This window comes from Pterocles gutturalis, unplaced genomic scaffold, assembly GCF_000699245.1.
Source record: "Pterocles gutturalis isolate BGI_N339 unplaced genomic scaffold, ASM69924v1 scaffold20180, whole genome shotgun sequence".
NCBI classification, from domain to species: Eukaryota; Metazoa; Chordata; class Aves; order Pterocliformes; family Pteroclidae; genus Pterocles; species Pterocles gutturalis.
This window is the reverse complement of record NW_010138709.1, coordinates 10,697-22,931: the sequence shown is the minus strand read 5'-3', so window position 1 is coordinate 22,931 and position 12,235 is coordinate 10,697. Positions and strand designations below refer to the sequence as shown.

Here is a 12,235-nt window from a genome sequence, read left to right as displayed (position 1 = left end):
AAAAAAAAACATAGCTATGCTTAATGCTTTTTGTTTGAGAAATGCTATCTCCAAGATAGTACAAGTAAGTGGATAAATGAAATGTTTGACTGGCATAGAAAGAACAAATAGTAGAATAAAAACTTTTGAGGAAAAGCAAGAGACAAGATCAACATATAAAGAAATCACACTGCTAGACAGCATATCACACTGGAATGGTGCTAGGGAACTTGAAGGATGTTAAATGAGCAGAAGGTTGGAGGTCAGTTTGTGTAGATGAATAAGCATCTTCTATAGTAAGGTTAAGAGCACTGTGTCATTCAGTAAACCGATTGTTCTTATGTGTCTCACCTGAAGGTTTATATTTAAGTGGTAATGAAACCCCAAATATGTTTTTATTTCAGATTTCTTGTCTTGAATCGACTTTAGGTACACATTTAGTCAGCATTCCGAAGTTGAAAGAGAAGATTGTAAACTTGGAAGCAGAAGTTTCAGCTCAAGATAAAATTCTGAGGTAGTAAGTTTACTTTAAAATTAGCATTTTATTATGGTCTGCTTGCTAGTTCAGCCTCTTTTCGGATGACATAATTACTGGTACTGTGTGGGTCATGTAATCTGGGGCTTGAAACTTTCATTTCGGAGCCATATATAGGAGGAGGGAAGTGTTTTATTTTGTACTGAATGTACTTCAAGAAATGGAGAAAAAATAATAAAGGCTGGTAACATGAATGTGCACTTATAACTGACTAGAGTGCCTGTATGCTACATGACAGCATATCTTCTGTAGTGAACAAGCATACATATTTTCAAACATGACTGTGCAGCATGTAGCATAAAGGATTTTTTTTTTTCATGAATCTATTAATCAAGGCAAATGGCTAAATAAAGCTAATGTAAACAGTGTCCGGAGGCTGTCGGGAAGATGTACCTGGCTATCAGTCTGTCTTACAACCTCATGCTATATAATATTAAATTAAGATCTCAATAGTCTGTCTTCTCAAAAGAAGTAAAAAATACTTACGTTCAGTTATTTTTTTACTGTTGTTTCCTACACCTGTATCCTGACCAGTCATACCTATTGCTAGAAAAATGGTGATTTCTGTGTTCAGACCTCCTGACACAAAGTTGGCCATGTGGGTCCTTGGCAGTCATGATATCTGATGCCTATTGATGAGGTTTGGACACCACTCCAGATTGCAGACATACTCCTGAGGAGTCTGTAGACTATGGGTGTTCCAAACCTGGTTTTGAGAGTGGCAGCATGTTTGACTACCGCTTCTCAAACGTCATGTGCAGAAAAGAACAACAAAAATCTAGTTTATTTACAGAAAAGTTCCTATTTTTTAATTATGCTTCATTTATTTGCTAGAGATGCAGAGGATAAACTAGATCAAAGCCAGAAAACGCGTATGGAAAGAGAAAACACGTTGCAAAGATATAAAAAGGACTGTAAAAATCTGAAAATGGAGTTAATTGAACAAAGCAAGCAAAGAAAGAGGTATCTAAGTAATTTTAATAAATTAAATACAGAATAATAGTGCATAAGTGTTTATTTCCATTGGCAGATGTTTACTTTGTGGAATCAAATTATTTCTCTGCTTTAAGGATGTTATTTTTTTTAGAAAATGGGGAATTCTGTGTGAAGATACTTATTATTTAAATAGGCACTTCTAAAATCTTGAAATTTGCTGGTAGGTGCAGGCTGTTATCGTACACTAGTAACCAGTTTGTCACCTGTTTTTTTTTTTTTCTTTCTTTCAGAATAGGTACAGAATAGGTGTATTGCAATGGAGACCTGAAATGTGTCCAGAATATATTTTTCCTGAGTTATTTTTGACTTTTTAATGCAAGAACCTACAGCATGTGCTCAGTATTCAACAGTACTGAGTGCTGTATTTTTGGGGCTGGTGTGAGGAAAGTGATACAAGTACAGCCTTAATTGAGAGAACATTTTTATGTTATCCTTAATCTTACTTGTCTATATCATACTGCTAAAAAGGGTGCTGTAATTCCATCCCAATCCACTTTTCCCTTTCTTATTGCTTCCTTTAGCCTAGTGGTTGTGTGGCTATTGGAAGGGTTAGCTAATTTCTTTCAACTGTTGGAAATTACCATACACAATCCTATCACCTCCAGAATGTAATTTTAAAGAAATGAGAGGAATAAATAAAAAGATGCCTACCTGCCCAGTTCATTTAACTGCATTACCTGGGGTAAAAATTAACGGATGCCTACCTGCCCAGTTCATTTAACTGCTGTAAAAATTAACTGAACAAATGACTTAGAAAAGTATTTCTTGAGCCTTTTGAATGCTAACCCCTTGTTTGGCTTGTCTGTCTGTCCATAAAATTACCTCTAACCTTTCCATAGCTAGACAAACGGAAATACTGTGGGGCTTGCCTACTGGTGAAGAAATGTGTTGATTTATGTTCACTGTTCATCCAGAGCACGTGGAGTTGGAACTAGCTGTACTTAGTTACTAGTTGCAAATGTAAATATTTTGATACTTTAGAAAAACTGAGCTTCTGCCAGGCGGTAAAGGCAGCATACAGTGTTATGGTTAGCATTAAAATTATTACAGTTTGCTTTTAGTCAGTAATCACAACCATTTACTATTCTTTGGCTAAGCAAACTGAAGTGGTTTAGACTAATGCTACTTTGTTATTCTGAAATCCCTTTATCCCCTTCTCTGAATACTTCTGCTGTTTCCAAATGGGCAGTGGTCCTCAGACTGAGAAACGTTGATCTGAAAGTAGGCTGTACTTAGATGAGGCACTTGTCTTTACCCCACAGTTCCCTTAGTGGAAGAGAAACAAATGTTACTGAGCAGTGGTAATTCTTGTGTGCCTGTGTTGGGTGTCCTGAAGAGACTGCTTACCTGAGCTGTCCTGAGGTTACTGTTCCAACTTCTTCCCTAGTGAGTAACAATAGGGGAAAGTAAGAAAGGGGCAGGGGTGCAGAGTAATAGAGCGAAATAGTCTGGGTTGCTGCTTTGAACAGTTGTTCACCTGATATCATCCCAGTCTCAGCATCCTTTACTATTATTGTTGCCACCTCTCCAGTATCCTCCAAATAATTTAACCTTTGATCAGTTCCTGTCAGTCTCACCATGATTCCATTATGGGAGCTCCATTCACTATCAAAATCTTTTCTAGTTCCCCTTAAGCAGTTTGAATTTAAGGAGCAGTGCTATCTTCTGCTTCCTTATCATGCATGCTATTCCAGTCCCTAAAACGGGCTTTTACTGGTAGGGACAGGAGGAAGATTTGAATCAAACTCTTTTTGAAGGGGAATTAAAAGTGTTTATTTTTACTTTCTTAGTCTTCTTGTAAATTTGTTAATGTTAATATGAAAAAACTATATTTACAAGTAATTTATGTCTCATGAAACTTTTTTAATGTAGGACCTGGAAGAAGAAAGGAAGTTACCTGGAACACTTAATTTAGTAGCTGTTTTGATTAACGGGAGGAGATGGCTACATAATGACTGAAATTTGTGATCTTTTAAAATTGGTCTGCTTCTTTGCAGAGCAGAACAGCAAAGAAATGAAGCTTTGTTGAATGCAGAGGAGCTGACAAGAGCCTTCAAAAAGTATAAAGAGAAAATAACTGAAAAATTAGAAAAGGTAGGAGTTTTTTCTTCACTTGTTTTTGCCATGCTATCAGGATTCTGCTTCTAACAAGCCAGGCAGTAAACAGCAAAGTCCTGAGAAAGGTGGGACAGAGTAAGCAACTGTTTGTGGTGATAATTTCAGTTACCGAGTTTTAAACTGTCTTTGCACAGTCTGGACAGTCTGCATCTTTGAGGTATCCTAATACTGTTGCGGTTTCTTCTGTCTCTTGCTTGCCAGCTGGGAATTTTACATTTTAAAAGTATGTGGTCCTTTGAAAATAACGCTCTTGACTCTGTCTATATAACCTGCTCAATGAAACATGAGCTAGAGAAGAGCTAAGATGAAAATTAAGTCAACTCACAAAGTTCCAGTGGTCAAAATTGTTAATGCTTCTTCCCTCATGGGAGGAGAAAATCAAGGCCTGAGACAGTTAGCTCTTAGAGAGAATTTTTATTTGGACTTCTTTCCTTGTGGAAGGAGATTGCCAACCACAAATATACCCTAAAATATTAAACCAAAATAGCATTACTTTTTTTTCCCAAATGGCAGGGAAAAAGAAAAAAACCTTCTTTGCCCATCTCCTTTTCTTTATAATAGTAAGCAGTAGAATTATCCACAAGCTTATCAGAAAGAAAAAAAGAAACGGCATAGTGTTTATAGTATTCTTTTTAAAAAGCCTGTGGGAAACTTAGATTATTTTTGTGCAGTAACAAAAAAAATTGCCTTTTAAGGTTAAAGCTGAAGAAGTAGTCTTGGGAAAACGTTTAATTAATTGTGAAACAGAAAAAGAGAAGTTGAATGAAAAGTGTGTCAGCTACAGAAAGGATCTAGACACCCTAGAAGAGCAACTAAGGTAATGCAAAGGCTTTTAAAAATCTCTGTACAGTTATTTGAGAAGAAATTGCATGTCACAACTGTCACCGTGAACGTGCTTCTCAATTAATGTAGTTCAAACCAAATCAGGACCAGAATCAGTGAGCACTTAGGGTCAGTATCACCAATACAACAGACAAACTGTGATATTAAATGGGTAAAAAATGTTAGCATACACTTATAAATTTCTGAATTATTTTCTATAATTAATCCTTAAAAGTTCTAATACCACATGCTGCCACATATTCACAGTAACAAGCAACTCTCCACCAAGCCTTCTGGGAGCGTAGGTTCCCTTGCTCACCCACCGCTTCTGTGGGAGATGTGGGAACTCTGGCTTTATGTACAGCCGTTCTCGCTGCCTGCAGTCACCTAATGTACACGCCAACGAGAAAGCACCCTGTGAGTCCACTTGCACTGCCGGGTGTGAGTCCCTGCTTGTTGCACACCATATTGTCAGTCCCTAGCTAGGATGAAGGATACTCTTGGCACCCAATGGGGAGGCTGCACTCAAGCCTGAACAGCGGTTGTGATGCTGGCTGCAACTTCTGGAAGTGTCAAACCAGGTTTTGACTGCTACTCTGTTCCCACTCCAAAGTCCTTTCCCACTGTTACAAATTCTTATGCTCCTTGTATGTTTCTTTTCAAGCTGAACCCCTTTGTTTCAGAAGTCTTTTGGTAATTCCCTCGTTACTTTAATGAGGGAAGACAACCATCAGCTGGCTGCCTTTAGCATTATTAGGTAGGGACAAGCACCTTCTCAGACAGTTTTGGGTATCCCATTCACACTGTCCACACTCATATTCCTGTCTTTACAACTGTTCTTTAGGCCATTTTGGCAAGGGTGGGCAGTGTGTGAGCACTCTTACACTAGCTTCAGCCTATTTAATAGCTGTCTGCTGCTGGTGGGGGTCTCTCTTCTAGACTGCCCTCTTTTCTCTGCTAACTTGCACTGGGTTTGACACTCATCAGGACCTTTGCTGAGCTAATGCAATTTGCTAAATCAACAGGTACTTAAAAATAAATAATTTGTGATGGGCTAAAAAAACTCATCAGGACCTTTGCTGAGCTAATGCAGTTTGCTAAATGAACAGGTACTTATACATAATTTGTGATAGGCTAAAAGTACAGTCAGATCTGAGGGGAGAGAAGAAATAGGATCCTTTCCTCTCTTGTAGCAGAATCCTAGACCAGCTCAGTTTTAGTAGGTTATCTTCATCCATTGTGATTTTCAGTATTTTATATAGTTATTTTATCCTGTTCTTAAATTTCCTCAGGTTCAGCACAGTTAAAACTGCCTTGATCTATTTCCTATCAGTGACTTTCCTGATAGTGCTTAAAACTTTATTAAGTTGCTTAAGAATGAGAACTAGTTTATTATCTCCTCTTGTTTGCTGATAGCAGTTTGTGTCTTGGTCCTTAGGAACAGTGAAAGCTTAGTAAAGCAGTGAAAACTTTTCTGTGCTTTGTATAGAGCTAATACTAGATTTTGAGAGGGAGGAAACTAATGAAACAGTGTAGTTATGGTGTGTTCTGCTAGTACTTTTAATAATGAAAATCCTCTATGTTGAGCTATACCTTTTAAATGGATAAAATTTTTTAGGCAATTAAAGGAAGAAAATCATAGCACAAAAGAAGAAATAAAGGCTCTACAAGCAAAGAACACTGAAATGGTATCAATGCTGACTCGGTCTGATCAGAAGATTATTGAGCTTGAGAGTGAACTTAGTGAAAAAGAACTAGTACTTAAAGAGAAAAATGCTCTAATAAGTGAAAATGCAGAGCTGAGAGCACTTACTGAACAGCAAGATAACTGCTTGAAATTATGCCATGAAGAAATGGAAGAGTCAAGGGAAGAGCTCAACATACTAGAAACCATTATTTCCCAGTTGTCTCTAAGTACATCTGAAGAGGTACACTAACTGATACATCCTTAAACAATTCTAACTGACACTGCATGGAAATCTTGTGATGTTCTTGAGGAATAATCTGAGTAAAATATCTTTGTTTTTCAAGATGCATGGATGACATGTTTTGTTAATTTAAATATTTTACTTTTGTTTTCTCACTCAAGAGCAAGGAATAGGTGCTTTGGAATTGATTAATCAGCAAGCTTTTAAAATTACACTTTCCATTCCTCTGTTCTATGTATTGATTCTTCAGATGTATGTGTATTCTCTAAAACATGATGATGTCCTCTTATATGATGCAGAGGTTCTTCTCGGTAGAACAGTATGACATTTCCCATATGGCAGACATGTGTCACACAGCCAGAGTTGATATATCACCCTCAGCAATAGAGAAATGAGAGCAGGAGAGATGTTTGTAGGAACTTTTTTTGCTGGGAAAGAGAAGTTGCACCTTCCCTGACTGTGAATGAACTTATGTTTTGCCAGGATGAACCCTGGTTTATGAGCCTGAGGCTTCACCCCATAAACTGGTGAAGTTTGTCACTAAACTGAGGGTGATTGGGAGTCATGTAAAAAACCCAAAGTTGTGAACTGACTGAGGTTACTGGAGGAACTGTTTGGGAAGTCAGGAAGGGCTAGAGAGACACATGAGGTTAGGAGTACAGATTGCATCAGACGTCTTTATTTTTGAAGTATAAATGTGAATAGCTGTAATGAATACAAAAGCAAAAGGATGCTTTCTGTATGAATTTGGAATTGCCAAAGCATCCTCTGCTGAAGAGAATATAGTAATTTTGTATTAAAATGATGGTTTGGGCTGTTGTGACTATAGACGTTTATTTGGAAGAGCCTTAAAAATGCCTTTTTTGGAAAAAACCTCTACATTTTCTGGAAAAATTTGGGATTATTCTAGTAATTTAATGAAATAATCAGAAGCCCTCTGTAACTTGAGGACAAAATGGTATTAAATGCAGTCATAGAAATCTGAAAGGAAGCATGATGTGAGAAGTTAAATGTGGAATTACTGATAGTATCTTTATTTATTTTTCACAGCAGAAATGTTCATGCTTCAGTACCAGTACAATGATATCTAAAGGAATCATCTCAGTTTCAGGGGATGTTAATGTGTGTAATTTCTAGTGTGAGACAAACCTGCAGTGCTCTGCAAGCGCTTGCTTAGGAGAATAATTTTCATTATTAAGTTATACAAAATTTTAACATGCTGGCATATGTGTCTTAAAATTTTATATGCTGGTATAACTCATAAATTAGTTGCACTGTGAAGGAGTAAAAAGTCAATTTTGCATTGATTTTGGTTTTCTCTTACCTTTTAGTTTAAATGGCACCACTTGAAACACAGTCTCTCCAGTTCCTCAGGAAAAGCAGCTCTCTCTGAATCTTGTTGTGAATCAAATAAACCTTTGATTTCAGACCTAAGGTATAACTTTCTGGTTACTGAATTATGGCATAAATAGGCAGATAATAATGTGGTATTAGAAATAGCATGTAGAAAGAATGTTAAATAATTGTCTCCTCCTTTATAATAGCATTAAAGTGGCAATGAAAGCAGAAATTCAAAAGCCTCGTGCAAACTTAACTAGCTGTACTGAAGCTGAGCACCTTTCCAATGATAACGAAGGACAAGAAAATAGTGGGTTCTGTGGCCTGGAAACGGAGCCTGTCAAATTGATCAGAAGTCAAGGAGGTAAGCTTACTGAAATAGCTGTGTAGTTCTGTCATGGGAATTTTTTGATGGGGTTTAAATTGTTTTAATAGTGTTTTTTAAATTTTCTGTGAGCTAACAGATGTGGTTTGGTTGAACAGGGAGCATTTTGCTGCCTTGGAATTATGGAAATTGTCATGTTCTCCAGGCACAATATTCTTCCTTTTGCTAGTCATTTGTTCAGCAATATCCAAGCTACGAGTTGCATTGAAATAGAACCATGTATTTTTTTCATCATGCAGTTTATGCTAAGGTCTCCATATTTTCTTTGATTCCTTTCTCTGTATCCTGCTGTTGCAGAATTTCTTTAGTAGCTTCCGTGATTACTATTAGAACTGCTCCATGAAGTTAGTTCAGGGCACCTATATAATGATGCTCTCTTCAATTTTTTGTTTGTTTGTCAAGGGCTTTTTCTTTCTTTTCATGAGTCACAGCTTTCTGTTACATTACGGGGGAAAAAATAAACAGTCTTATTTCTGAATACTATATGTGCTAGTTCAATATGATGTAATTAAAATATATTTCTTTCTTTCGTTTGTAGGATCATTTGCTTGAGTGCTGGTTTGGATGCTCTTCTATAAATTAATCTTAAATTTTTTTTCTACTTTGAGAGAGGAGAAAATGTCAACAGTTGGAACTTATCAGCAAACAATTTGAAAAGGAGAGGCAACGATTCCAGAAAGAGATAGAAGAGTTACATACTAAACTGACAAAAGTGGATGATGAGAATTCTTCTTTGAGGACCAGCATGGCTCAGAGAACCAGTCAGTTTCAAATCATCCAGGAAGACCTATTGAAGAAGGCTTCAAAAACTAATAGCTTAGAGAGAGAAGTAAGTTTAGCAGCACTGAAAAAATGTCACTTTTTGTTTAGTTCAGTAATCAAAGATAGTTAAGACAATAGTTATAGAAAAACTGCAATTGCCATATTAATTTTAAAATCTGGTTTATTTAAGAAAAATTTGAAATAAACTTTTGAGCAAGCAGAATAAGTTAAAGATAGCAGTCTTAATTGGTTGTCAGAAATCTCATTTTAAAGCTCATGTAGTTAGTGGGCTTTACTACTACTATTTTGATTTATTATATGGAAAATATGCACAGTCTTGTTGCTCTGGTATGGTTGAATTCATGTGTCATCTTAAGAAACAGATGTTGAAGGCACAGTTGTATTTTTACTCACTTGTGTGTTAGTACAGTTGCCAGAGATGAACATCATTACCAGATAATCACAAAAGAAAGAAATTAAGCTTCAGCTAGCTATTCTGTGGTTGAATAAGTTAAAATGCTAATGTTTACATTCTGGTGCTAATGTGTTTATAGAATTCCAGCATAATGGGCTTCACTGTATTTCCTAATAATGGCCATAAATATTATTAATCTGTAATAGCTAATTCACTCATACAGCACTGGTAATTATCATGAATTGGATAAACTTGAGGTAAATTGTCCTGAGTTCTTCTCTGTAAGTAACAAATGTTAATAGATCATACAAAATAAACAAAAACATAAGTAAAAATACTAGGAAATAGTAGCAACTAAAATGGAATTGGTGGTAAGAAAGTATATACTAATGCTTGAATAAACCCAGAACTGTTATCTTCATGCTGTTTTGTGCTGTATTTAATTTCAGATAACAAAGAAATCTTCCCAACTTTCTGTACTTGAAAAACAGTTGGAAGAAAAGACTATTGCGTATTCTGCTGCTGCAGCAAGAAATACTGAGTTGGAACAGGAACTCATGGTAAAATGTTCTTAGTTTAAGTTTAAACAGTATTATCCCACGTATTCAAAATGGATAGAAGACTTTCAGATCTGCTAAAAAATCTGTGCAGTTTTTAGTGCAGCTTTTAAAAACTGAATCTTGCTTCAAGTAAAACCTCCTTTTTCCTGCGTTTGAACATGATGAGTTATTAATGGACATGTTACTTTTTCCTTGTGATGATACGGGGGTTGGAACTAGATGATCTCTAAGGTCCCTTCCAACCCAAACCATTCTCTGATTCTATGTGCAATGAAAATCTGGTCCTGCTGATTTTTGTAGCATTGCCATTTGTTTCAGTGAAATAAATGTAGACCTGTGAATAAAAAAGTCTTCTAAATGCTAATTAGTGAAGAAGGTGATCTAACACTCGGAGCACTGTAAATTCTGGTCTGGGTATTGTTACCTAAACTTTGTTAGTTTTGAGAAGGGGTCTAAAGTTGCTAGAAAAGGAAACTAGTTATTTGGTCCCTTCCACATGGGAACCTGTGTTTTAAAGATTCCATCTATCCGTGTGAACATAGACTTTCTTTTTGTCTTTGTCACAAGTTCCTTGCTACCGTTCCTATAGTCTGTGCCACTAGTCCACCTTGGCATAGAATCATAGAATGGCCTGGGTTGAAAAGGACCATAGTGATCATCTAGTTTCAACCCCCCCGCCATATGCAGGGCCGCCAACCACTAGACCAGGCTGCTCAGAGCCACATCCAGCCTGGCCTTGAATGCCTCCAGGGATGGGGCATCCATGACCTCCCTGGGCAGACACCTTGTCTCTGTGTGGTGGCTGCATTTAGTGACATTCTGTACCTATGTTAGAGGTGTGACATCCTTTGAGATGAAACATGCTGTGTATAACTTCAGTACTTACTGTGTTGTTCTTTTATGAAATCTAGGAACTTGATTATCACCTAGAACACTATTTAATATCACAGTTAAATATTTTTAAGTCCTTTTTGTTGTTGCTGTTTCCCAGGGAAAAAACAGACACATTCATGAGTTGGAAACAACTATCAGTGAAGAACATGAGCAATTAACTTCTGCTTTTGAAAAAGCAAAGTTGGTTCACCTTGAGCAGCATAAAGAGATGGAGAAACAGATTGAACTAGTAAGACCTTCCTTGTGTGCTAGTTGGTATGAGTGATATACTTGATAACTTTTCCTATGTTAATATATTTGTCTTTTTAGTAATTCTGAGGCGCATATCCAATTAAAAAGTTATATTAAAAAGTTAAATCTTCACAATACATTTCCTGATTTTAAATCTTTTTCATCTAACACTACACAGTCTCATGATTTCCCTCTGACATATTCATATCCTCTTTTCTGGTCAACGGAATAGGAACTTAGGAAGAATATAGTTGTTCTTTGCTCCAAACACTCATCAAAAAAGGGGAAAAAAAAAATTGCCTAGTGGGGTAAACCATGACAGCTTCTAACAATATTCTCTCATTTGCTGGACCTCTGCCAGCCTGAGCCATATGAGCATCTATGTTCAGGGAGAACTCTCAGTAGGTTTTTCAGTCTTCAGAGCAGAATTTTCTTGTTTCATGTCATTAGAAATATAAGAGTGGCTATTTCTAGCTGTTTGGGAAGCTTGTCATCTTTTACTAGAGAATGTAGGCATGTCTTAGTGTCTTGGCTGATGACAGACAATTACACTCTGCCCGCTTGCATTCTCTTGATTCTCCCACTGTTTTAAAATATTAAGAATTTGGGTTTTCTTGATATTTTTAAGACCATGGAATACTGCAGAAGGCAGGGATGTATTTACTGTTCATTCTTAAAGTGATGAGTGAATAGAACTGAATGACATTTTTAGATACACAAATTCTCTGAAAAAAGCTTAAAATAGTAAACCATTAATTACTTATGGACAGCTTCGGACACAGCTGGAGAAGAAACATCAACAGTTCATTGAACAAGAGAAAATAATATCTATTTTGCAACAAGATGTTATACATAAACAGCATCACATTGAATCATTGGATGGGCTGCTGATAGAAAGCAGAGAGGTAAGGTTGGCTCTTGTCTTCCTTTAATTACATATCAAACAAATGACTAATAATGATGAAAAGTAAATCCATGAACATGGAAAAACTGGAGAAAATGAAAGATACTTATCTTTTTGCTTAATTTTTGTTTGAGTAATTGTCTGAATCTAGTGTAGTCCCCAGCTACTGATATATATTGTATAAACTTTAATGACCTTTTCATTATTTTCTTTCTCAGCATTCCATTTATGCCTCTGGTTTGCCCCTTGGGCTTCTCACTCTAACCAAAGGAAAGAGACTTGCATAAAGAACAATTGCATCTATTCTGCACTAGCTGGAAAACCAAGAATGTTCTATTATTGCAAGGTTTTATTCCTTTAATTATTAT

General features: G+C 36.4%; 1 protein-coding gene across 1 annotated transcript in view; it reads left to right on the top strand.

Annotated features, from left to right (window-relative positions):
* Positions 1 to 383: 383 nt before the first annotated feature.
* Positions 384 to 12,235, top strand: part of CCDC18 (coiled-coil domain containing 18) — a gene marked incomplete at both ends in the record, with an annotated part of 20,930 nt that continues 9,078 nt past the window's right edge. The window contains 11 exons of the mRNA XM_010083112.1: positions 384 to 493; positions 1,349 to 1,477; positions 3,508 to 3,604; positions 4,324 to 4,445; positions 6,069 to 6,378; positions 7,710 to 7,813; positions 7,923 to 8,080; positions 8,710 to 8,930; positions 9,728 to 9,838; positions 10,830 to 10,961; positions 11,734 to 11,868. Coding sequence (XP_010081414.1) covers positions 384 to 493; positions 1,349 to 1,477; positions 3,508 to 3,604; positions 4,324 to 4,445; positions 6,069 to 6,378; positions 7,710 to 7,813; positions 7,923 to 8,080; positions 8,710 to 8,930; positions 9,728 to 9,838; positions 10,830 to 10,961; positions 11,734 to 11,868 — 1,629 coding nt within the window. The remainder of the gene's footprint in view (positions 494 to 1,348; positions 1,478 to 3,507; positions 3,605 to 4,323; positions 4,446 to 6,068; positions 6,379 to 7,709; positions 7,814 to 7,922; positions 8,081 to 8,709; positions 8,931 to 9,727; positions 9,839 to 10,829; positions 10,962 to 11,733; positions 11,869 to 12,235) is intronic.